Below are 26,965 nucleotides of genomic sequence, written 5' to 3'. Positions count from 1 at the left end.
GAGTCATTGCTACCATAGATAGGAGTTTATTAATTTCCTACCATGTGCTTCCACATACTCCTTCTACGTGCTGAGCACTTGGCACATACTATGACTTAATTATTAAAAGTCACAGTGAAGTGTTTGAGCTTCATATTACAGGTAAGACAGCTGCCACTTAGATCAGAAAGGCTATTATCTCCAACTGTGCATGGCAGAGCCAGACTTTGCACTCAGGTCTCCCTGTCGGAGCCTCTGCACATCCCATTCCACTATGTCCCGTATCGCACCACACATATCCACCACCTGTACAACAACAGAGAAGTTAGCTAGTTATTTTTAGTAATCATATTTGTATCGTGGTAAATACATATCATATACAATTTGTCACTGTAATTGTTTTTAAGTGTACAGCTCTGTGGCATCAAGTGTTGTGCAACCATCATCACCACCCACTCCAGAACGTTTTCCGGTTCCCAGAGAGATTCCGTACCCATCAAACACTATCTCCCCATTCCTGCACCCACCAGCCCTGACAATCACCCTTCTACTTTCTGTCTTTTGAAGTGCCTACTCTAGGTACCTCATATAAGTAAAATATAGAATTTGTCACTATTAATTTTTGAATTCTTACCCTGGCCATCGTATTAACCACTCACTTGGAAAAAAAATCATCTTAAATTATACCAGCATAATAACATGGTTTGCAGTTTAATTACTATTGCTTGGAGGGAATTGGGTTCTAACTTTCGAGGTCCCACTGATCAGGAGGAAACTTGCCCACATAGCACCAGGACCACAGGCAGACTCCTGGAAAGATAAGAATTCAGGCAAGTCAGAGTGGCAGCTTAGCATCCTGGGTCCTTGGATAAGTGAAATCTGCATATATATATATATATTCTAAATATCTCTTTTTTTCCCCTTTTCAAACTGCTTTTCTGTTAATGCGTTAAAGCAGTACAACTTGAGGGAAATGTAATCCACATGTTTTGGTGCATTTACACTTATATACTCTTGAGAATATCAAAATGGCCTAACAATATATTTTCTGATGTTTTTTTTTCATAAACACACAATTAGAGACTTTGTGGAAAAACTAACTTAATCCCAAAGGATATAGGCTCAATCTAAGTTCAAATTCTTACAATTTAAACATTCTTTAAGTACATTTCCAAGCTGGTCTATAAATGAAACATTTAAAATACATTACACAGCCTTCAGATAAGAGACAAATATTGTAAGGTAAGAAGTTCAGTAGTTGGCTCAACTTCCCTTTTGTCTCCATTTTAGGAGACAGTAGTAAATAAGAAATAAAACCCACATATTTCATACATACCCAGACATGGGTTCCAATTGGCCTGTAACACTCAGAAAGTCTCAACTGCTTTTCTGTAAAATGGACATAATAATGTATGGCCTACTGAATTGTCCTGGAGATGAAACAAATTATGTATAAAAGGACTTACATGTACACTGTGTATAGAGAAGTATGCAAGAAATCTTCACTTACATTCTCTCATTTTAAATTGCAATATTCCATGGCAGTGATGCCATTAAAATCTATTTACTAAATAGATTTATGTGCAATACAGTGTAAAACTGGCTACAGTTAATATACCAAAGACTCAAGAACTGATCCCAGAAAATATCTGATTCACTTTTTAAGACAAAGCAACAGACTATGTTTTACATCATTGAGCCTTCCATTCTTCCTGTGGCTTTTTATTTTTGTTTTTACTTTATTTTTTTTATTTCTAGACTTGGTTCAACATTCAGGGGTCCACTCAGATGATTTCAAACATACCTCTAACCTCAAGGATCACTCTGCAGAGTGATACTTGAGTAGACACCCCAAAAGATGTATAAATTCAATTAAATATTCACCCGAGAAAATTCTTTAGCCTAGATAACACTTTCTAATAGTGAAAAACTCTGTGCCCCAGAAGTTCATTGATAACTTAGGACTGATCTGAAACAAGAATGCCCTGTCTATAGACAGTTTCACTTATCTTCGCATCCAGATTGGTGAGATGTATTGAGGAGGAACAACTGAGATCTTGGCCACTTTCCCAGTCCTAACTAATAGGAAAACAAATTCCCTAAGCATGAAAGCCCAGCTCTCACGAAATACTTCTTCCTCATGGCACAGATAAGCATAGTTGATGGAGATCCCTAAGCCATATCAGTGACATAAGTTAGCTCTTTGGGCTTCTCCAGTTCCTGATGGAGAGACATTCCTGTGAGTACAATTCACTCCTCCTCTGCTTCCTCCCTGCTCCCCTAGGAAGGGAAGTCACTGTGCAATTCATCTCTCACTGAATGGTAACAATGTGTATGAGCCAGCCTCACTGTAATGGGACTTTCAGAGAAGGCTGCAGGCACTCAGTATCAAGTTGTCTCAGAATACACTGATTTATTTAACTCTCAGTATGCTGCCATGGGCTGAGGATTTAATAAACTTAAAAATACTTGAGAACTTCGAGAAGAACCATGGCTAGTCTACTTGAAAGGCACTTTGCTTGCAGCTTTCTCTCATTCTGTCGATAGACTGTGCACCCTTCCTTTCATCTCTTTTTGCTTTTAACAGCCTAACCTGCTCCCTGAAGGAGTATGCTCTTTCTAGAAGGTAGATTATGCACTACACACAACATGAAGACTTTCCATACTCGTCCTGTTGCCATCTGAAAGATTTTTTTTTCTACCTGGAAGAAATAACTTATCTCACCTTTCACTCTCAGAATGGTTTGACTTAGAATTCCTTATGAGGACCAACATATTTAAACTTCATGCAGGGATATAAGCTGAAACTTTGGTTCTTAATTTTTCTTTTCCTCTAGTGAGAGCTGTGACAGCTTTCCCATTGCTGTATCCATTATAGAAATTTAACTGGGGAGATATGATTCACTTTGAGGATATGATTTCAGAAACAATAATTTTCTATCTGAAGGAAAGAAAAAAACATGCAATGTGAAGGTTTACGTATCACAAAGCATAGAAGAGGAAGAAACTAGGTATCACTCCGTGTAAAGTATGTACTTCAAACTGGAAACACACTAAAGAAGTAAAATCAATCTCTTTCAGATAGATTCCACAGGTGGCCAGTCTGTTCACTAAAAAACGCATTCTTCTTACAATTGTCACAAATCATGGCTTTATTTTAATATCTTTTTATCCTATTCACTATCCAGAAAATGCCCCTTAAGAACTGGGTTGGTATAGAGAGTGCTTGGTAGGTTTAAAATGACCGTGTCTTTGTCTCACAGGAGCTTGCAGAAGAAAAGTGTCTTAGACCATCATTTATAAAAGTCTTACAAAACATTCAGAAATAAAAAAAAATCAGAAAACCAAAAAAATACACTCAACTTTCAAAAAATTCACTATAAAAACCAAACATCAACATTCCAGTCATTTGACTGGAGTCACAGTTAATGCACAGGGTGACAATTCTCTCTGCATCTAACACTCACTAGCTAAAAATTGTTGCAGATTCCAAATCTGAATATTAAAATAGTCAGAAAAAAATAGGGAAAAGGACTTCAGAAAAGTTTTATTTAAAAGAAGTTGGAGCTACTTTCTGAAAAACACAGATCAGGAGACCAGCCAGCAAGGGTAATTCAATTTAAAGTCATTTCTCAAGCATAGAAGACTCCTTTCCTCTCACAGTACTGACACACCACCACTAAAATACTTCCCAGAACTGCTGTGGGAATCAAATAACCGCAACACACATTCGCAGGGAGGTATCTGAAAAAGGTTATGGTGAGAAAGTTTAGAGTTACACATCAAACTCTATTTCAGTGACATCCTTTGAAGTCTGGAACTCCACACCAAGGCTGTCTGGCACCTACACAGGACATGGGAGGACAGCGTGTTCCAGGCTCAAAGGCCAATCGCCAGCAGGATTACAAGAAGCAGCAGCAAGTGGTGAACGGCTCAGCGGGATCTGGCAGTCCTTCGGAATGTGATCACTAAGGGAAGATCTTTCCACTAAAGTCACAAATAGGGGGATGCTTATATAATGGCCAGTCCCTCGTTGAAGAAATGTCACAGTATGAGCGCTATTGTAGCTGCTTATTCACTTCAGTAATAGACCAATTATCATCAATTTCGCACTTTAAACCTCAGGTACCGAGTGCTACAAAAATCTTCAGCCAAGTTAGAGGTTTTTTAGAACTCCACCTCAAAGCAATCAAATTGGCTTGGGCTGGTACCCAAGCGCCCCTCTAAACCCCACCCTCACCCCCAGAAGGGAAGGGTCTTGGGGACCTCCGCATTAGGTCTCCTTTCAATTTTGATTTGTTGCTACTTTGATTGTGAGCTCTCTTTTGGGTCTTACTCTTCTGGCCTTCAGCTACCCCTCCAGGGTAACTGCGAGCCTGCCCCCCTTCCTTCTCCACCTGCTCCCTCTTGGGCCCCACCAGGCACTGGAACCCATTGCCTCCTCATTGCTCTCTCAGCCCACACCAGTGTGGCCCAGCTGATGAATGGTGGGTGTCCGCGTGTCTGCTTACATCTCACTTCCCCAAGAAGCCTTCCTGATGCCACACACTAGGCGAGGTCTCCCTGGGCCGTGCTCCCAGAGTGTCCTGCTGTAGCCTCTGGCTCTTCAGGAGTCAGTCACTGGGCCCATTTTCTGTGTGTATTGTCCACGCCACCTTCCCTGGTAAACTGCAAGTACTGTGAGTGAGTGGGCCTGTCCTGGGAATGGCCCTTTCACCAGAACTTCATACTGCACATGGCAGGCAATGGGCTTAGTGAGTTGATTTGTGTGTGGGTGTGGGTGAGTGTGTGTTTGAGGTTTTGGCACTGAACCAGGTTACATTAATTACAAGCAACTTGGTACATGGTGCCCACTATGCTGACGCTAAACTAATGCTGAGCTAAAACTAATGACTAGTCCCCTCCTAGGGAACTCTAAGAACATCAGACTATTTAAGCCCAGCAAAGAAAGATCTGATACATTTTCTCATATAACCCCCATTAATAATGAATTTTCCATAGCCTCTCTTCACTTTTCTCTGTAAAGGATTTTAAAGCTCAAATGTGAGAGTAGTTTAATGAAATAAAGAATGATGGTATTAGGGTAACTACAACTCATATTTAGAGAGAATTCATGAGCAGCTAGTTTGCATGCTTTAACTATGACAGATATGTGCACAAATAAAATTTCCATAGATTGGAAGTGGTGGAAAATGATATGAAAATGGAATAGGTTGCAATAGATATAAATTAGTAAGGACATAGTTTAGATCATGCTACTTGTTTTATTTTAATGTTAATAATGATTACAAATGTTGTAATAATGCATTAAGTATTTACAATAATTATTTAAGTAGCCAAAAGAAAATTTTAAAAAGAGGTAAATAATTTCCCATCATTGTTCAAAGTATATTATATTAAACAATGGTTGACCAGTACCTATAAGGTATTAATTAATTAGCAGTCTCCTATATGAGAGGTCTAATCTGAGAATCTGAGGGAATCTACAAGTCTGTGGATTTATACATCTCTAAAAAAGATGAAATAAATATTACATAAGAATTATTGCTTTTCTTCAAGAGACAAGTTTCTAGTATAACTAAAATAGAAAATGATCCAGGCAAATTAGCACAATGTATGGAAAATTCAATACAGTTCACAGCAAGTTCATTAAAAAAATAGGAAATATAAATAAGTAGTTTTAAGTAATGTTAACAAGGACTTCTGCTGTAAATGTGAAGATACAGATACACACATACACATACACATACACACATATATATATGCAACTCCATAGAGATACAGTTACTGAATTTAAAACATGTATATCCACTGGCTAATTAGAAAACAGTGTGAAATAGATCATTTTTAACTCCCCACCAGGGAGATTCCCCTCATTGAGGCATTGTGGGAGAAATCAGTTATTTCTACAGCATTCCTGAGATACCCAGAGAGGACATCCCTTAAAAGAAAGGCAGCACTATCATAGGTAAATACAATCAATGAAAGGGACAATCCACAGGAAAATGTTTAATTAGTTACTGATGAATTCCCTTTGCATTTAATATCTCTTGTCCTATCTGACTTCTTATAGAGACAGTGAATTAGGAGGTACAATAGCAATTTCTTATCTGACATCCATGAGCAGATATGTCTCTTTCCTTTCAAGGGGAGTCCAGACATGCTGCCCTCAAGAAACATTCATACTCTAATTCCAAAATCACTTAAGCACACCCATTTCACCTCAACGCTGCGACTTCCTATGTTGATAATTCTATAGAAAGAATACAAGGAAAGTCAGTAAGACAAACATATCAAAAATATGCCTAAACCCTATAGAAATTAAAGAAACAAAAACAGAATTTTCCAAAGGTAGGTAAAGATAAAAGTTAAGGAGAAAAAAGAGATTGCTGTAGATTTAAGAATATTACTGTGGCAAATTGATTTTTGGCTCTGGCTGTTGACCCCTCCCTGCGCCCATGCTTTCACATATAACTGTAGCTTTTCTTAAAAAGAGAGATATTTCCCCAACCCCTGGGATACAGCCTAGAAGTTGCTTTGGCCAGTGGAATGTGGGCGCAAGGGTTTGCTGGTTCTGCACAGCTTCAGCAGCAGCACTGTGGTTCTGCTAGCCCTATGGCTCTTCTGCTATTGCTTGAGAAGACCAGGGGACACCCGCAGGGCCGAACTCAGCCTGACTCACAGTGAGGAGCCAAGACCTGCCAGACCTGCCCTTAGAAGCAAAGCCACCAAGCCAAGCCTTGTCTGGATTAGCCATCCCCTACCTGATCTTTATTATTATTGAGATTAAACAAATGTTTGTGTTTGAATGCCACTGAAATCTGTGATTATTTGGCACATAGCATTTCTGTGACAATAGCTAAGTGATACATTATAAATTACAGTGAGCCAAAGGGGTGTGCTTTCCCCTTTAGGAAACTGAAAGAATATTTCCCTCTTCCCAAGGCTGACTGTTCATTCATTTACCAGGAAAATCAGCAAATTTGCATCTGGTTGAGAGAGTGTGACATCCAGTGAGTTCATTCTAGGCTGGCCACTGACTTACTCTTTTCCTCACTGTACTAACAATTGTATTAACTTGCAAATGTTTACCCTTTCCTCTCATGTGTATTAATGGCTATATGACTTCATCTGTAAACTTGTGGAATTAAATTAGATCAGTGGTCCTCAAATTGTTCTTTAGGGCCCATTGTTCCAGGGAGGGGTTTGGAGGACATGGTGTGATGGAAGGAGGACAGGAAACTGAACAGTTGGAGTGCTGACCTTCAATCAGCAAATCTCTGCTCTGATCTGTTTTTAAATATCAAGATTTTATTCAGAATTTTTTTTGTTTTAATGTTTAAAAGGTAAAGTTACAAACTACTGGACAAAATGCTTTTTAAAATCTTCTCACAGTGAAAGCACCATAATTATGTTTTTTTGTCTGACCACCCCCTTCTCTTCATCTCTATTACCATGGCCCTAATTTAAGACACCATCTTCTGAACTCCTGTGATAACGTCCCAACTTGACCCCATGCATTAGGTATAAATTGTGTCATTTCACTCCCCTGCTTAAAACTAAAGCAAAACCGCATGTAGGGGGGCCTCTGAGCTCCGCATCTCCACAGCCTCATTTCCTCTTCTCTTCCCCCATCTTTCTTACAGGGTTAAATCACACTCACCCCCTTCCTACCTCAGAGACTTCTCACATGCTGGTCCCTCTGCCTGGAATGCTCTTCCCTTACTCTTCAAATGTCAGCTCTTATTCCTCAATTCTCAGTTTCCAAGTTATTCCCTCAGAGAGGCTTTCTCTGATCACCAAACTAACGTAGGTCCCTTCTGTCCCCATTATTCTCTATGACAGCATATTGTCTTGCTCCCTTCTTTGCACCTATCATGGTTTATAGTTACAGGAACATCTGTTGATTGCCTTTATTATCTGACTTTCCATTGAGTATACAAGCCCCACCTGGCCAGAGGCTGAGTTGTCCAGTTTATGTTTGCATTCCCAGTACCCAAAGCGTTGCCTGGCACATAGTATATGCTCAATAATATGAATGAATAAAATTTCTTACCTTTTATCAACATGTCTTTTTTCACCACCTTTACACCATATAGCATTTCCCTGCAAACATGTGATCCCAGTCTCTGATATGCTTATAGCTGTTCTCTCTCTCTTGGTTACTTCCCTTAATTGATGTATAATGTTCTTTATACTCCTGCACGTGAGATTTTCCTCTTTCAACTTGTTTTATTCATCACACTGCCTGTGATTTGATCTGCTCTGGGACATTATTATCAAGCTGACCCCAAATCTTAGAATTAGATTAAACCTGGAATGAACTTAACAAAAGCGATTACCCCAGAAATGGGATCCCATACCTACAGAAGTAAATGCTCTGTGCCATTTAACGTAAGTGAGTAAAGAGTTTGAGGAACACCCAAATTTCAAGCAAGGTGACCAGGATATAGTTTCAGGAAAACAGTGACCAAAGTTATAACCTAACTAATTTCATTATTCTCTGCCAGAAGGAAAAAAAAAAGTTGTATGCTTTGTGGATAGTCTAGAAAACAGAGACACAATGAACATGAAGGTGGAGTGGTTTCCCAGCAATAGCCAGAGTAGAGACAGCAGACCCGAGGCATGGTGACCATATGGTCACTAGAGAAGGGTAGGTGGCAGGGGTGATGGTTTGACCTAAGCTCCCACTACAGTCTGGATGTTCTAGGAGTAGACACAAGGCTTTCGGCTACTGGAAAGAGAACTCTCTCCCTAGAAGTAAAAAAGTTGGCATTTTGTCTTCAGCCAAAATGTTTCTAGTGAGTTTGTTGGGTATGAGTCAACTTACAGAACTTCTAAATATTCTGGGTTTACAGAAATCATGTCATTTCTTGATGTATAAAGCTAAGACCCATACCCAAAATGGACCTTAGGGTATGTATGGATCAGAAGAAAAATGTCCTGGCCTGAGCAGAAAATCATCTTCCTTGGATGCCGTGTCTCTCGTGCCTGGCTTTCATTTCATTCCCCTTTGAACCACACGTAATTTCATAATATCTGCCATATCTATCGTTACCTATCCATTGGCAATTACTTAATGGACTTTTGTGAGTACATGATCACACAAAATGGAGTTAGGTAATATGAACATTTTTTTTTTGTCACTGAGGCAATCAGACATTCATTAGAATGAAGACAATTCTGTAGTCTCGGCACACATGTATGGGTATGACCTTATGATCCCCCTTTTATCCAAAATGAAAAGTTTAGATAACGTCTTGACAATTTGTTCGGGGGGATCATCCCCTACCTGCCATGATCAGCATGGGGAACAACTAAGGAAGAAAGGTATTAAGGAAAGTAACAAAAATTTTCAAACCTGGGACTGATATCTTCCCCACAGTCGGATGTTTCATCTCCATAATGAGGCCATTGTGCAACACCTTGAAATAATGAGAAAAAAAAAAACAAGAAAAATAGTAAGAAAAAAAAACTTACAAAATAAAAGTATTGCCAGTCTCAAGGGATGTGAAAAACCCTATTCAGTCCAGTGAAGGAAGGTATTACAAAACATAGAGCTGCTTGAAACCTTAGTGTGAAAGTAAATATTTGAAGCAAAAATGTTCATTCCATCTTGCATTAAACCAAGTGAAGCCAAAAAGAATTAGAAGACTCAAGGACTACCAAACCACCTTTTTATAAAGTCTTCCCACCTTAAAAATGTTACTTGATCCTAAATATAGGGTATGATTTTCCCTCCTTTCATCTATGCTTGGTTCTCTAAATATTAAAGCTCACCCACTTCCTGCCTCACCCTCAGAGCAGGACAAGGCCAAGGCCCGCCGCTGCACAAAGGCAGGAGGGGAGGAACCAGGACCTGCCGCAGAGGAGCCCACTGGAGTGGCATGGGCGCTCCTGGCAATTTATTCAGAGGAAGGTGTGGGGAGTCAATCCAGTCTGAAAGGAGAATCACAGTATCTAACAGCCCCATGACTGCTGGAAGTGGACAGATTCAGAGCTGCTGTGACAGTGAGCAGAGCCAGCTGACTGGGAGCCTGCAGAAGGCCCGGGTCAGAGGCCTGAGCAGGAGACTGAAAGCAGAGATGTGTCCAGTGGCACTATGACCCTAATCCTAAGACTAGGGTTCAGAACTAGCACTCTACTATCCCAGAGTTAGGGGAAGCTGGGGGCCAGAGAACTAAGGACAAAAGCCAGAGACCCCATCCTAGATAGCTGATTAGGCTCTCACACACTGGGACCAAGACAGGTGTTTGGTGCCCCATCAAGAACACCAGGTAGACTTGACCTCAAGATGAAGATTCAGGCCCAGGGACATTCCTTAGGGACCCAGCCAGCAGAAGTGTTCCTTGATGCTGGACCACTTGACCACTGAACAGACGACCTAAATCCCTGGCACACAGAGGCTGTAGTGCTTCCCATGGGGTAGACAAGAAGACAAAATCTGCCAGGGATCAAGTGCCCTGCAATGGTAGACAGAGGATGACATAAGGGCATGCAATTAGATTCTAGAAAATGAAAGTTGGATCATTGGAGGCAAATATTTTCTCCTGCACAAATGAAAGTGCCCCCAAGTTCTTTGCCTTAACTTGGCTTTTAACAACTGGAGGTTAACTTGTTATTCTGTCTCAAAGGACCCCAAATTCAATTCACTATTACTGTTACTATATCTTCAGTGAAACATACATGGGTGACTTACACATGGATCATGCTTTACCTACGCTATCTACCAAATGGAGGGTTGCTTCTTCCTGCTCTGTACATGGATCCAAAGAAGAGAAGTGATTCAGTGGCACAGTAAAGTTAGGAACCACAATTTCTTGCTCATATCGCAAACAGTAACAGTTGTAACAGCTCTATAGCATTTTGAACTTCAGGTAAAAGGAAGATTTGCATACCCATGACTTTATCATAATCTTTTCACAGAGCAAAAGAGCATGGAATAAAGAAACTAATACAAATGATTTTCCCACTTGGAAGTCTCAAGGAGAGGTCAAATGTCTTAGGTTTTATTCATTTCCAGTGAGCTTTTAGGTCACATTATGGGATCAACCATGGATAAGACAGCCTCACGGGTGACATTTCCAGGTGAGAACGAACACTCTGCTGCGGCTAAACACTCTGGCTTCCACTGTTGCCTTTGAGAACGGTCACCACGATGCTCCTTAAACAGTCATATCAAACCCCCGCAGTGAGGGGGACACCGTACCATATGGCGATCCTTTCTAGGGATGCCTTGCCTCTCTTGTGGAAGCACCAGCTTTGCACCTGAGAGCCGGCCAGAGAAAAATCTTGCCAGTGTTAGAACTGTGCTCTAATTTAATTCTGGTGTGGCTCGTTCTCAGCACCCACCCCGCACAGCCTCCTCCTATGTGGGGGTGGGGGCTCAATGCCAACAAGAGGTGCTAAATCTCAGTTCTACTGAGGACAGGAACAAAAATACCAAGCTAAATTTCACTCGAAACAATTATCTGCACACTGAATCATTCTTCTCTTCTCATATCTCTATTGCCCTCCTGACTACCTCTTTGTAATAACACTGCAGTGCTACTCACAAAAGACAAAAGTGAGTGTTCTTAGCTAAATATAACTTAACTGATAGTGTTGAAATTAATTAACGCTGAATTTTAATCATGTAGGAAACGTTAAGTGTCAAACGTGAAAGGGTAGTTGGTAAAGGTCAAGGGACGCATGTCAAAGTTTTGTGAAGCAAGAGCTAGCAGCTGATCAAAGTTTTTCATGGAAGCAGCTTCAGTATGTGCTTCCTTCAGCCCTATCCTCGTGGCTGCTTGTATAGGATATTCCCAGCATGAAACCTTATCTAACTGTATTGATTCCTTTGCATTGAGATTCATTCAATTCTAAGCAGAAATATAAATTCTTCTCACGTCTGGCAAAGGGTAACTGCAGTTTCTCATTTGTTGTGCTTTTGTACAATCATGAGGCAAGAGGGCTAATTTGAACCCCCACCTTCAGAAAGAGCAGACTTAATCCCCAGCCTGGTTACCACACATTTTTTATGTAAAGTCTGAAGTCAGTAAAACTCCATAGGCTTTCTTTTGAATCAGGTCAGATTATCCTAGAGAACAAGTGAGGCTGTGGCAGCGCTGTCCCTGGAAACCTTGCCTGATGACTTGGAATCTTGGAAAACTCTCCAGCCTTGTTTGTTGGGCAAGTCCTGCTCTGTTTAGTAACATACCCGAGAATCTCAGAACCCAGGCGGTCTGTCTGAATTTTACCATCAATCTCTCCTGCTGCACTTCAGGCATCTCACCCCAACTTTGTTGGAAATGGAGGAACTGCCACCTTCACCGTATCTGTATTACACTTCTTTGGGAATGGCTACGAAACATTCCCTTTTCTTTTCTTATCCAGGCCTAACACCTCAATCTCTTATTACCTTAAGCCAGTAATTCAAATTCAAAGGCATCTTTTTCTTGCTAGTGCTACAATATAGACAGACCTTTTCTCCCTGCCATTCCTGCCATAGGCCTTTAAAAAAAAGACTTTCTTACTTTCACTTGAATTTTTCATTTCACTCAAATGTTGCATTTTCTGACCACAAAAGATGGAATGGGAACTTTAGCTTTAAGAACCTTCAACAGCATTTTCTCTACAGGAAGTGTCATGCCTTGAACTCCAGTCTGGCCATTCAGGGCATTATTTGATACATATTTAGCTATTTTTAAATAAGACAAGGGACCTTCCCTAGAACTTTATAGTAGATTTTGTCCTTCTTTTATTATTTTATCCTTCCTAGATCCTACTTCATGGTTTGGTAGCTCTTCTAAATTTCATTTCTTCTCCTTGAAATTTCAAAAGCCTCTTCTTGACAAGAATAGAATTGTAGACAGTGCACCAACCTCTTTAGCAAAGCATCAGGCCTATTTAAAATGAGGTCTCTCTTCTTCAAGAGCTTTACAGATTGACAGCCTAATGACAGAGTCAAATGGTAATGTACTAATGATGGGGGGAAAGAGTAAAATCTATACCTTAAAGTGATATGGGAAATAAAATTCAAGTGAAAGTAAGAAAGTCTTTTTTTTAAAGGCCTATGGCAGGAATGGCAGGGGGAAAAGGCCTGTGTTGAAGCACTTACAAGTAAAAAAAATTCAAAAAAATAAAAATGGATGCCCACTATATACGCAATGAAAATCTCTATGGAAAACATAAGATCTGAGTCAAGACAAGAAGTAGCTAGACATATTCAAATGAAAAGAGCCTGATCGAATGCTGGCACTAAACAATGAACATATATAATAAATGTCAAGACTATGTCAAAAATGGACACCATACCATTCCACAACATTAACAATGCTGCACAAAACAGAACTGAGCTACCCATGTACCACAAATAGAGATATGACCTATTCATTAAATTTAACAAAATCCCAGAGCACCATATACTAGATGATATGAAGGGGCTGGCAGTAAAAAAGATGAAAGAATTTGTGTTCAAAGTGCCTATAATAGAAGGGACAGTAGGGAATAAGAGACCCAAGCCAATTTTTATAATGCAGTTGAAGCTCCATGATGAAGCAGCAATGTCTAGAAGGTAAATAACTATCCACCTCGAAAGGAAGCCAAAAGATGTAGTCAAGGAGGTCAGTAAAAGTCATAGAACAAAGTTGATTGAAATAAAACATTAGGTCAACAGCTACAACGACAAACAGAATAACAGCAGCTATTGCTCAGCAAGACTCCTAAGGGTCAGGCATTATGTTCAAAGCTAAAGAACCATCTCCATTTAATCCTCTCATGCTAGGTAGGAATTACTATTCTCTGCATTTCTACTGATAAAGAGATGGAGGCTTAAAAAGATTAAGACTGGCCCAGGTTTAATTAATAAATGGCTGACCTTGGATTTTAATTTAGGCGTGTCTGACCCTAAACTCTTAGCTAGTTGGAGACTTAGTGAAAGAAAAATACAGAAGAGCATAATTTGATTTACTGTTAAAATAACTAGCTAATGTGGTCAATTCTGCAAAACAAAAAATTAGTAAATTCACTGGGGAAAGAAAATCAGCCAAACAGATTGCTTGGCACTATGCAGCCCAATTAGTTAATAAACAGAACTGCTCCCTTATAGATAGCCCAGGATATTCTGAATACCACAGATACAAAGGCTGTGAAAAGAGGAAGGATTTTGGCCACAGCCTAGCTCAGATTTTAAAGGGGACAGAACCAGCGGGTGACCTTCTCAAGGCACATAAGTACTCTGAGGCTTAATCCCTCAGGACCCTCTTCAATAAAAAGGGGTAACAATACGCTTTTCTCAGTTGTTTGTAAGGATTCCATGAGATGATGAGTATAAAGCAGTGGGCACAGGGCCCTGGACAGAGTCAGCTCAAAATAAATGGCAACTGTTTATCATTAACAGTAGACTAGATCCAAACCCTGGCTCCTCCAAGGATGAGCTGTATGACTGAGGGGTACATTCATTCATGCAGTAAATGTATGTTAAATGTATTAATAGTAGTGATTAATAATTAATAAGTACTAAATGTATATGAATGTGCCACACATTAAGTGTGAAAGAAAACCTGCATCACAGAATAAGGAAGGTCCTTGCCCTCAAGAAGCTTGGTCCTGTGAGGAAGACTTTCAAATTAAATGGTATCCACTGGCCTGTTACTATCACATAATAGCATCTGTTGAGTTCTTTGCTAGTATACCCAGTGCCTTGAACATTATCTGGTAGATGCTGAGTGATATTTTATTGGATTTATTGAACTAAATGTATGTATTTATTTAAGTTGAATTGACTAAGTGGCAAGTGGCTCGTTTCAGTTTCCTAAAGTTTCCCAGATGATCATGAATCTGTCCTAGATGCTGTGCATATATGAAATCATTCCAGAGGCCATGCTGAGAAACTGCAGGAATCATGACCATCAGCAGTGAAGAAAAGCCCAAAGGGTGGCTGGCCTATGAGTTCAGCAGAAACAAAGGGCACGTGCATTATACATGTACAGTGAATCTACCACACTTGAAGAATATAATCCTAGTATTCTTCTTCATTGGGAAAACCCAGAAAAATCACTCCCAAAACATGCAATAATACCTTAGAAAGCAAAAAAGCATTGACGTAATCTCATTTATTGTCCCTTTTATTAAATTAGTCGTTCCTTTAGCTTAATAGGAAAACAACCTTGAAATAATATTTGAAAAGTTATATAACTGAAAGCATAAAATACAATTAAAATGATAAAAGCTAATTCAACTGTTTCTGAAAACAAAAAATGCAAAAACAACATATAAATTTGTGAAAAAAAATGAACCCATAAATGCCTAACTTTACTTAGATGGTGAACATCAGATTCACATGCTGACATTTTTTATTTTCTTAGTTCTTTTGAAACAATTACTAAATAAACTTTATTTTTGTGCTAATGCACATGAAAGTCCTTTCCCTCTTTTTTCTAATTAAAAAAATCTGAATATTAGTCATTCAAAGAGGTATGATAACATATATGTATGGTTTAATGAGTACAAATAAAAGTGTAAGAAATAGAACATTACCAAGATGTTTAAACTCCCAAGGTTGCCCCAATCCCTCTCTCCTCCATCCCCAAATAGTCACTCTGAATTTATTTTTATCATTTCCTTATTTTTCTTCATCTTTGTACCCTACATATGTATATTGCTAATAATTTAGTGCTTGCTTTCACCCGCCATGATTTCAATGAAATCATGAATATGTATTCTTCTCTGGCTCACTTTTTCTCTTAACATTAACATCTTTTTTGAGATTCATTCATTCCATTTTGAAGTATGTGGCCATGGGCCAATTATGGCCATTAAAGTATGCCATTACATAAATATATAATAATTTATCATCTACTCTGCTGTTACATTGCTTCCAGTTATTTTACTATGACAAGAAATGCTGTCACAGTAACCTTCTCTCTGTGCAACAATTACACTAGGGCATATCCCCAGAGCTATAATTGCTAAGGTATAGGGTACTTATATCTTCAACTTGTTAAGTAATGGCAAATTATCTTCCTAAATGGTTTACCAGCCATTTTCACTAGTAGTGAATGTTATTTTCCATTGCTTTATGCCCACAGTGGACTTTGATGTTATTAAAGTTTTTAGGTTTTGCCAGTCTAATCACTATGAAATGATACCTTATTTAACTTGCATTTCCTTGATGTCTAATGAGGCTGAATATATTTTCCCTGCTTAATAACCATGTATATTTCCCTTCAGTGAAATGTTTGTTCAAGTCATTTGCATGTTTTTCTATTGGCTTAATTATCTTTTTCTTATTGAGTCATAAGAGTTCTTTATATATTCTGGTTTGAATCCCTCATTAAAACATAAATTGAAAATACAGATTTATTTCTCATTCTATGGTGTTTTAACAAAGTTCTTAATTTCAGCATTCTCAAATTTACTGAATTTGTCCTTTGTGTTCTGTACCTTTTATGACATATTTTAAAAATTCTTCCCTACTCTAGGTGAAAAAGATTCTCTCCTCAATTTTCTAATAAAAATTTTAAATGCTGGCCTATTTATAATAAAAGCTCGCAGCAAGTTAGGGATTGAGAGGAATTACCTAATCTTGATAAAGAACATCTACAAAAACCTTAAAGGTAACTTCATGCCAAATGGTGAAAGACTGATTTTGCTCTGATTTTAAGAACAAGGCAAGGATGTCTGCTGTCACCCCTCTTAGTCAACATACTACTAAAAGTTCTAGCTACAACAATAAGTCAAGAAATAAAGGCATAATTTGAATAAAGTCATGCAAATAATAAAGAAATGTAAAAGGAAGATATAGAAAAAGAAATATAATAAATGGAAGAAATCACACAAATGGCATGATTGTCTATGTAGAAAATCCCAGTGAATATAAAAAAATACTTTTAGAACTAACAAATGAGTTCTTCAAGGTCACAGGATATAAAACCAACACACAAAATCAATCACATTTCTGTATACTAACAGTGAACATGAAGAATGCAAGTTGAAAACAAATACTATTAAAATTATTTAAAACAATGAAATACTTAGATATCAACTTAACAAAACATGTACAGACTCCGTATGCTGCAGATAACAAATGCTGATGAAAAGATCAAAAGAGACCTACAGAAGTGGAGACACATACTATAGTCTTAGATTTGAAGAACCAACATAGTAAAGATGTCAATTCTCCTCAAATTTATCAATGGTTCAACGCAATTCTTGTGAAATTCCCACAGATTTTTGTAGAAATAGAATAAGTTTATTCTAAAATTTTATGGAAAGACACAAGCCTCAGAATAACTTAAACAACCTTGGAAGTATGAATAAACTGAAAAAGATTCAGTCCACCTGTTATTAAGGTATATTATACAGTTGTTAGGACAGTGTGGTATTAGTAGAGGGACAGACACATAAATCAATGGAACAGAATAGAGAACTCAGAAATATATTCACACAAATATGCCAAATAATTTCTGATGAAGTTGCAGATTCAGTGGAGGAAGTACAGCCTCTTCAATAAAGAAGTATTGGGACAACTGGAACAAAAAAGAAAACCTCAACCTAAATCTCATCTTATACGAAAATTAACTCAAAATGGGCCATGGCCTTCAATGTATAATTTAAAACTGTAAAATTTTAGGAAAACTTTTGGATTGTTCTGCAAGGGATCATGTTATAGGGATGAGAAAGCTACAGAATAGGAGAAATATTTGGAAGCAATATATATCTGACAAAGGACTAGTATACAGTATATATACATATATATAAAGAACTCTTACAACTTAACAGTAAAATATAAATAAATAAAATCCAACTAGAAAATAGGCAAAAAACATAAACAGACATTTCACCAAAGAGGATATACAGATGGCATATAAGCCCATGAAAAGGTACTCAATATCATTAACCATTAGGGATTTGCAAATTGAAAGTATAGTGAGATAATGTTTTATACCTATCAGAATCGTTAAAAATTTTTAATGTGACATCAAATACTGGCAAAGAGAAACTGGATCACTTACACAGTTCTGATGAGAATATAAAATGATAGAGCAGTTCTGGAAAACAGTTTGGCTGTTCCTTAGAAAACCAGACATGCAGCTGCATATAACTCAGCAATTGAACTCCTGAACTTTCATCTCAGAAAAACGAAGTTATGTTCATGCAAAAACCTGCACATGCATGTTCATAACAGCTGCCTTGTAATAGCCCCAAATTGGAAACAGCACAGATGCCTTCAGCTGAGGAATCATGAAGCCAACTGTGGTACATCCATATCATGGAATACTCCTAGGCAGTAAAAAGGAACAGGCTATGGATTCATGCAACAATTGGATCAATCTGGAGGGAATTATGCTGAAGGGAAAAAGCCGGTCCCAAAAGGTTACATAGTATATGATTCCATTTACCTAGCACTCTTGAATGATAAAACTCTAGAAACAGAAAGCAGATTAGTGATAGAGGGTGGAGAAAAGGGAAATGTGCAAAGCTATCAAAGGACAAGATTGACACATTCACAATGAACTCTTCTGTGTCTTGACTGTATCAATGTCATTATCATGGGTGTGATATTGTAAGATAGTTTTGTAAGATGTCACCACTGGGGAACTGGCCAAAGGGTACATGGGATCTCCCTGTGTTACTTCTTAAAACTGCATGAGAATCTACAATTATCTCAAAATAAAAAGTTGATTTATTTAACAACTTTTAAAAAACACTCTGGTCTTCCGTATTTTGTTTTTCAAAGAAACTGGAATTGAATTTTGTGTATGATGTGAAAAAGCATTCAATTTCATTTTTCCTAGAACAGTTTTTGAGCTGTCCTTCCTTTCCTCATGAATCTGCAAGAACAGCTCTTGTGTCCATCATTTCTGTGCATGTGGGGTTGTTTCCGGGCTTTTCTTTCAGTCCTATGGGTGTATTTGTCTACCCATGGTTGACACCAAACTGACAAAATCCCTGCAGCTTTATCATAAGTAACGGTGTTTTGTTTGGCAAGATCCCTGGTCCACCCCTGCCTTGTCCTTTGTCTTCTGGGGTTCTTGGCCCCTTATTCTTCTCTATCAATTTTAAAGTCAGCCTGTTCATTTTCAGGAAAACACTATTAGGCGGAAATAATACCCTTACCATATTATCTTTTTACTTAAATATTTACATTAAATATTTACTTAATTTCAATTCATGTAAGTCATTTGTATGTTTTATAAAGTGTTAGTCTTTTTCATAAAGGCTCTGCTCATTTTTCACTAGATTGATCCCTAACAAAAGCAGTCATTGTAGTTGCTAAGGTAAAATGGATTTAAAAAAACAAAGCTTGCCTTTTATTTGTAGCATATAGAAATAAAATTAATTTTAAAAGTTTGATATTTCTGGCAAATACTCTGAGTGATGAGTCATTTAAGATTCTGTTGGTTTCCTATGAAATTAACTGTGTCATCTCTGAATAATTACAATTTTGTTTTTCCTATTCAGTTCTTAGGACTTTTGTTTTCTTATATTGTTAACTAGTACTACCAATATATTGATGGAGTGTTAGTAGAAAACATTTTTTTCTTAAATAATCAAATTTAAAGGAAATGCAATTAATTTTTCATTATCATGTGTGTACCAACATATGTAGGCATACTTTGGTAGGCTGAAGAATCTCTCCTAGTTTGCTGAGAACTTCTATCACAGATGTTGACTTTTATCAAATTCTTTTTATCCATTTAATTAAGAGGATCACATAAATTGTCTCCATTAATCTGTTAACATGAGGAATAAATTTTCTAATATTGAGCCAATCCTACATTTCAAGAACAAACTAATTTTTGAGTCCTGTTTGCTAATATTTTGTTTAAAATTTTCATAATCCATTTTCATGAGTGAGATTGGCCCATCTGCAATTTCCTTTCTTGTATTGTCCTTGTTGAGTTTTAGTATCAAGAGTAACTACTTCATAGAGTAAGCTAGAGTAATCCTTCTTTGCCTATTTTCTGAAAGTGGTTGTATAATATCCTTCATACCTGGTGGAAACTCACCTGCAAACTATCTGTTGTTTTCTTAGTGAGAATTTAAATCATCAATTTATTCATTTAATCAATACAGGTCGAAACTTTTTCTTAAGTTTTGATAACACATTATTTTCTAGGAATTTTACCACTCCATTAATATTGTCAATTTTATTGTCTAAAAATTGTTCATTGCTTGTCACTTAATTTTAGAATTATTTTATGTTTCTGGTGAATTTAAATTCTTGTTATTAGGTAGTGATTTTTATAGTTACACAGTTTGTTTTAAAGTCTTGAGTGTCTAACATTACTAAAGCTACATTAGCTTATTTTTTATTTGTATTTTCTTAACACATCATTTTGTGCCTATACAGTCAACCTTTTTAAGCTTTAAGTTTTAGGTGTGTCTCTTGAAAATCATAAACCACAGGACTTACCCTATTATATCTTTGTCTTTTAACTGGAAAATTTGGTGCATTTTCATGAATTGGGATTATTAATACATTTGAATTCATTTGTACTGTCTTATTTAGTACCTCTTTTTGTCCCGTTTTTTTTTTTTTTTAAGTCCCATCTTGCCTTTTTTGAGATTGATTGACAATTATTCTCCCACATTCAGGTTTTCCCATATTTACTAGTTTGGAAGATACACAACTATAATTTTACTCTTTTATCCACTACAAATTTTAACTTGGATATTTAGCATAACAAAATAGAAATTTGATTAATACCTATCCAGTTACCCCCATGCCAATTTCTATACCAGATGTTGCCAAATTTTTCAGCTCTCAGTATTTGTAATGTCTTCAGAATTTTTCTCAGTGCCCTAGGCAAAAAGAGTCTCTTGTTTTGTTTAATAAGTACATTTGTCTTGTTTACCAAGCAATTAGATGGAAAACACTTACCACATATTTATATCCTAATAACTTAGTAGCTATTTGAAAAAAGTAATAGACATCAACTGAAGGAAAAAATAATAATTCTTAAATAAACACAATCATCTCATAGCATAATGCGCACTTGTTAGGCACCACACAGCTTCTCAAATCTTGGAATAAAATTACATACTTCCACCCTTATTTCTTCTTTCATTTTGATTTTCTCTTGGTATTCGCTTTTTTTTTTTTCCACAGAAACAGCTATCAGAACACCCAGTTTCATACAGAACAATGTAGTTGAAAGGAAAGCAACGCAACACAATGCAATGCAATGTTGAAACGGAAATGCTGTGGACAAGAATTGCATGCTGTATCCAACAGAAGTTTCTGTGTTTGCCTAGAGATTTTTAATATTTTCTGGTGCCCATGTGTGTCCACAGGGATGCTGTGGTGCCTTGGTATATAGTTGAGGAACAACAATTATATGCCATTATTGTTCAATATTTTGGTTCTCTCTCTTTTTCAATTAAAAAATAGACATTATCAATACTGTTTTTCAAAGTTAATGTTTTTTTTAGATTCCTACATGTTTACCATATTTCAGGCTAACCCTTTTTTTTTTCAATCACAGACCTGTCTTCAGTGGTTGCATTCTCTCTTCCTGTAGGACATTTAGAAATCCCTTAGTTATCTGTTTATAGCAAGTTCTCTTTGTTTTTAGCTTCTTTGAAGTTACTTTATTTTGCCCCATTTTGAAAGATAGCTGTGCTGGTGACACATTTCTAAGCTGATAGCTATTTTCTGTTCACACATCGATGATATTTTTCCATAGTCTTGTGATTTTCATTGTTGCTTTTAAGAAGTCAGCTTTAGATCTAGTTGTCATTCCATTGTAGATTATTACAACAGAAATAAGTAGGTATAAAAACCTGTATTTTTTGAGCACTGACCCCCCATACTGAATTTTATTGTTGTTAACAACCATTTGATCAATAAATATGAGAGATGCCCTCTCAAAAAAAAAACAAAACTGTATTTTTTCCTCTGGCTAATTAAAAATCTCTGTTTGGTTTTCTACCATCAGCCTAAGCCCCAGCTGCTTTTTATTTAATCCTTGTGATTTTTATTGAACATATTTTGTCTTCAATACTTCATGAATCTGAGGAGTTGTATCTTGAAAAGTTCTGGAAAATTCCCAACCATGTTCAAATATTGCCTCTTTAGCATCTTCTGGAAATCTAATTAGAAATATATTAGGCAGATATCAGCTATGTATTAGACTCTATAACTGTCTATGTCTTTGCATCCCTTGTGTTCTCTCTCTCTTCCAGGGTGAATTCCAGCTAATTTATTCATATGTCTTCACCAGATCATGAAGCCTCTCCTATGTTGAGTCTAATCTGCTACTTCACTGGTCTGCTGTGCAGTTGTGTTTTATCCAGTGACAATTTGCAACTGTTTCCTCCAAGGGCTCAGGGTACCACCAAAATGGGACCACATTAAGTTTTATTGTGTATAGATTTTCAGGCCCCCGAGGGGAATTAATTCCCACCCTGTATGCAGGACAGTAGGTCTGTGGCTAGGACATCTCATGAGAAAGTTTCTCTTTACGTCTTTCCTGTTAAGAGCCAACGTCAAAACGGACAGAATCCTGACTGTTTTCCTCTTCTGTCTTCAGTGCAGGTTTTAAAATTTATTTGCTCCATTTTGTTTATCCCCTTGTTCACCCACTGAGAATGCTGACTTGTGCATGTCCAAGTTTTATTTATTCCCAGTCTCCCACCTAGCATGTGCTTCAGGATTTTTGTTCTATCCCCATGTTGTATGGCTCATCAAGTTCAAGTCCTAAACCCAGAGGTATTAAGGCAATGCCGGCTTCAGACTCCGCTTCTCTGCGGGCGTACTTTCCGGTGACTTTTGTACCAGCAGGACTTCTCTGGTCACGTAGTCCTCCACATTGACAGAAACAGAGGCCCCTGGGGAGGCCATTGTGTCTTCTCTAAACTAGATTTTTTAAGCATAATTTGGTGCTCCAAATTTCCCAAGATTGATTGGCCCAGGGAATAAGAAAAATAATGACTATGAAGTGAAAGAGGAAATACAATCGAATCCAGTGAAACATAAAGGTGATTTATGAACTTTAAAATCAGGATATTAGAAGTCCAGACTTAGATCTTTAACTCAATCCTCCTTGGCAGCGGGGCCTTCAATGAAATTATCCCAGAACCTGTTACTACAGACTTTGGTGGAAGTTGAGAAAGCAGTCTTCTCCCTTCAGCAAAGGGCCCTGCATGACCCTGAGAAACGATCAGCTCCAAGAGGTGGTCAGCAGGATGACTGTGTACTGTCTTCACTTAGCAAGAACCGAATAACTCCTTCATTCTTAGGAATTTCTCAGTTTTCCAGGGGGAAAACTGTGAGTTTTGATTAATTCTAAGAACAGGGTCAGGAGGTTGTAAATGTATCAATTTTCTTACTGAATGTAGTCCTCTTGTCTCCTGACACTCTGAAGATGCAAAGCAAAAATTCAGGTGTTCAAAGAAGATGCATGGTCTGATCCACTTTATTTAATGATATAGTTTTTCATCCTATTCAAAAGCCACAGAAGTAAACATTTTCCTTATCAATGTTCATTTATTGATCAAGAAATCATCACTTAAATGTGAATCCCTGTCAAGCACTCTACTCTTTCAGGGACCAAAGTAACAGAGGAGTATGTGAGAAGGAAAAAAAATCTCGATTAGATAAAAAATACAGCATAACAAAAAAATGTATGTAGTTTCCCTGAGTAGGCAGAGCTTTCTAAGTGATGTGTCAGGGTTAAACAGTCCTAGCCAGCATGGATGTAGAGAGAGGACAGGGTTGAGTGTGAGACTAGCCCCTGCCTACCATGAGACTGTACCTTGCTACAGACCTTCACTCATTTTATCCATACAGAAGACCAGTGAAATTGGTATTATTTCTATTTTATAGATGAAGAAGCAGACTCAGGAAGGTAAAATGACTTACTGATATCATACATACACAGAAAGGGAGGCATACTCATGTCTCTCTGATGGCAGAGCTGTCACATTATGCTGTCTCTGAAGTGTTCAGTATCCCATCCCACTATCATAAGACTCTAGGGCTCCTAACCTGGGTGCAACAGATATAAGGAGACAGAATCACTGGGGACACCCAGTATTCCAGATGATTGCCATTAGCTATTTGTCGTTCCTTCTGTTGGCTCGAGGACTATCTAGCAGCGTGGATATAGTAAGATGGAAGCAATATTTCACTGAGGGCTTCTTTTTTGTCTCCTCATGGTAGAAGGCTGTAAATGCTATTGAGATTAAATCTCTTTTGGGATCCAATTACAGTAAGGAATCTCTGTATTTAGCACAGGAAAACTTTCCCTTCATAAGTCCACAGGACTATGAGGACAGCAGGGTATAACAAAGGCTCAACAGCTGCCTCCTTAACAATTTCTTTTTTAATGAAGTCATGCATGGCAAATGCTGAAGACCCGTTTCGCTCTTGATACAGCATGATATAAGTTCCACAAGGAAAGATTTTCAGCATCAGAAACCACAGAGAAAATGATGTTGTGGCACACACAGTCTCTGAACAGCCACAAAGCAGAACAGCCATTGATAAATGTGATGATTACTCAGTCCTCTACCATGAGGAAGCAATATCACTCATTTCCTTTATGTCCGCCATGCTGGAGAACCAAGGCCACCCAAGAGGCACCAAGTGACAGCCCCGTGGCTACAGGAATATCATGTACACTGCACACCACATCCTTCTTGCACCTGATTCATCATTCACAGAACCTGCTCGGGTTCAAAAAGGACACAACCATTATTTCTCAGACATGTTACTAAGACAAAAGCACTAAGGTGGTGGTTCAGAAATTCAATAAATTCTGTGTTTTCCTTTCACATTTTGGTTTGGTTTTCAAAGGATTTGTGTTGTTGGGGACATACTTTGCTTGTTGCAGGCAGATGAGGGTTTGCTGCAGGGCAAGAGATAAGGAGAACTATTTTAGGAGGGAGTCTGTGTGACTAGGGGTGGGGAAGATAATATTGGTAAGTGTGAGCAGGGTCACTGATAACTTTGTGGGATATGCCAAGAGAGTGTATCAGCCAGAAAGGGCTGAGTCAGCCATAATTTGGGCTTGAATGAGTTAAAGTGTAGGGTGGAGGGATAGTGATCATAATATGTAGACACTAAAATGGAGAGACAGGAACCCAGTCCAGAGTTAGGCCTGAGCCCCTAACTTCAGACACTTTCATTTTCCCAGTTGACTTTTTGCATCCAGTGGCTCATAATTTCAATCATATGTTTCTAACTTGTCTTGCAGACACTTTTTTTTCAGCATGGATCTTCATGGCCTGTTACATCTCAGTGAAGTACCCAGATAGTGGTTCTTGCTTCAAGTTTGCTGAGTATCATGAGAAACACTGTCTTCTACATAGTAGCTGTACAATCTTTCTTCCTACTCACAGCCATGCTTTATTTTTGGGACTTGACATGTGATGCTCCTACTCTGATTTGGACATCTTGCTTCTGCTCACAATGAAGACTTTCCTTAGAGCTGAGTCTTGTGGTCAAACATACATCCTGTTTAGCCTACTCCTTGTTTAGCCTAAACCTTATACTGTATGCAGTAGGGTTGAGTAATGGCTACCCAGAGATGACAAGTCCTAATGCCTGGAACTTATCAAAGTTAACTTTATTTGGAAGAGTCTTTGGAGATGTTATTACATTAAGGATTTTAAAGTGGTGAGATTACCCTGGACTATCCAGGTGGGCCCTAAATGCTATCACAACTGTCCTTATAAGAGAGGGGCATGAGGAGGTACTACTGAGGCACCAAAGAGGAGGTGGCAAAGTGATCCGAAAGATGAAGGCTGGAGTAAGAAGACCACAAGCCAAAGGACGCCTGGAGCCCCCGGAAGCTGACTGAGACAAGGGAAGAGCCTCCCCTAGAGCTGTCAGAGGAGGTGGGGCCTTGCAAACGCCTTGACTTTGGACTTCTGACCTCCAGAACTATGAGAGAATAAACATCCAGTGTGTGGTAATCTGTGTAACAGCAGCCCTAGAATAGACTGTATCTAGCTCTTGAGTTATACCCAGATAGATTCTCAGGAGCTACAATTCTTCATTGAGTTCATGCACCCCTACCTAAACAAACAACACCCCCCCACCAAAAAAAAAAAACAACAAAACACCCTGCCCAATCTAATAAATCCAACAGAGACAGGAATATTTTGTGCACACACAGCCATGTTCTCATCAGCAGGACAGTATTCTATTGAAACTATTTTCATGAATGAATATTACTTTTTAATCTTATTTTTGCACTTTTTTGGAACTAGCTTTGCCATTTTTGATAATCTGGTAGAAACTAAAAACCAAGTAGTTTTCACATCAGACTTTTCTTTCTTGCACTTCAGTGATTTGTTTGTGGAAATGACCTGAGCTCAGGTACAGAGAGGCTGGTGCTCCACAGTAGATGTGTATCATGTAAGCGAAGATGTGTATTCACCTTTGGGTTCATTTGTAAGATGCAGCTATTTTCTGATGACTCCCAAATACTAACTTTCTCAAGTTTTTCCTTGATGGTATGAGGCATGATTTGTGAATGCTCTGCATTTCTCTAGAACATAAGGATACTCAGAAACTAAAATACAGACATGAGCAATGTTCCATAGGTATTTCAAAGATCTTGGCCTTCTCTGAAAGCTGTGTTGACTAGTAGAAGGAACACTTACCAATCTCTGTTCTGCCGCTAACTAGTTGAGAGGGCTTGGACAAAGGTGTTTTAACCTCTGGACTTCAACTTCTACACAGTTAAAAACTGGGCTGATATGATCTCCCTCACAGCTTTGTGAAGAGAATTCAGTGAGTTAAACTATTTTCACTGGAATACCTTAGATACCCTCAGACTCACTAGTGTCCAGATAAAACTCATTGTCACCATACCTCAAACCTGTTCCTCCTGAGGCACCGCCCACTCTGCCCCTGCTGTCTTCTAATTGGGAAGTCTCCTTGCCTTTCCCTCTTCTCATACACTGACACCTTTCCCCCAGTCAAGTTGAATTCATTGCCAAGTCCTATCGCTTCCTACCACTTCTCAAATATGCCCCTTCTCTTCTG

The 26,965-nt window shown here is 38.2% G+C and overlaps 1 protein-coding gene across 8 annotated transcripts in view; it reads right to left on the bottom strand.

Annotated features, from left to right (window-relative positions):
* The window catches only part of SUGCT (succinyl-CoA:glutarate-CoA transferase), a 777,770-nt gene that overhangs the window by 135,142 nt on the left and 615,663 nt on the right, over positions 1–26,965 (bottom strand). For 7 of the 8 annotated variants that reach the window (XM_073239072.1, XM_073239068.1, XM_073239070.1 and 4 more), the window contains exon 13: positions 9,341–9,404. In XM_073239072.1, the coding sequence (XP_073095173.1) occupies positions 9,341–9,404 (64 nt within the window). Of the gene's footprint in view, positions 1–9,340; positions 9,405–26,965 lie in introns of those variants that run through there. The other variant, XR_012132408.1, reaches the window with a different exon arrangement.

Source organism: Manis javanica, chromosome 6, assembly GCF_040802235.1.
Source record: "Manis javanica isolate MJ-LG chromosome 6, MJ_LKY, whole genome shotgun sequence".
Lineage (NCBI taxonomy): Eukaryota > Metazoa > Chordata > Mammalia > Pholidota > Manidae > Manis > Manis javanica.
The sequence above is the reverse complement of the archived record's forward strand: the minus strand, read 5'-3'. Positions and strand labels throughout refer to the sequence as shown.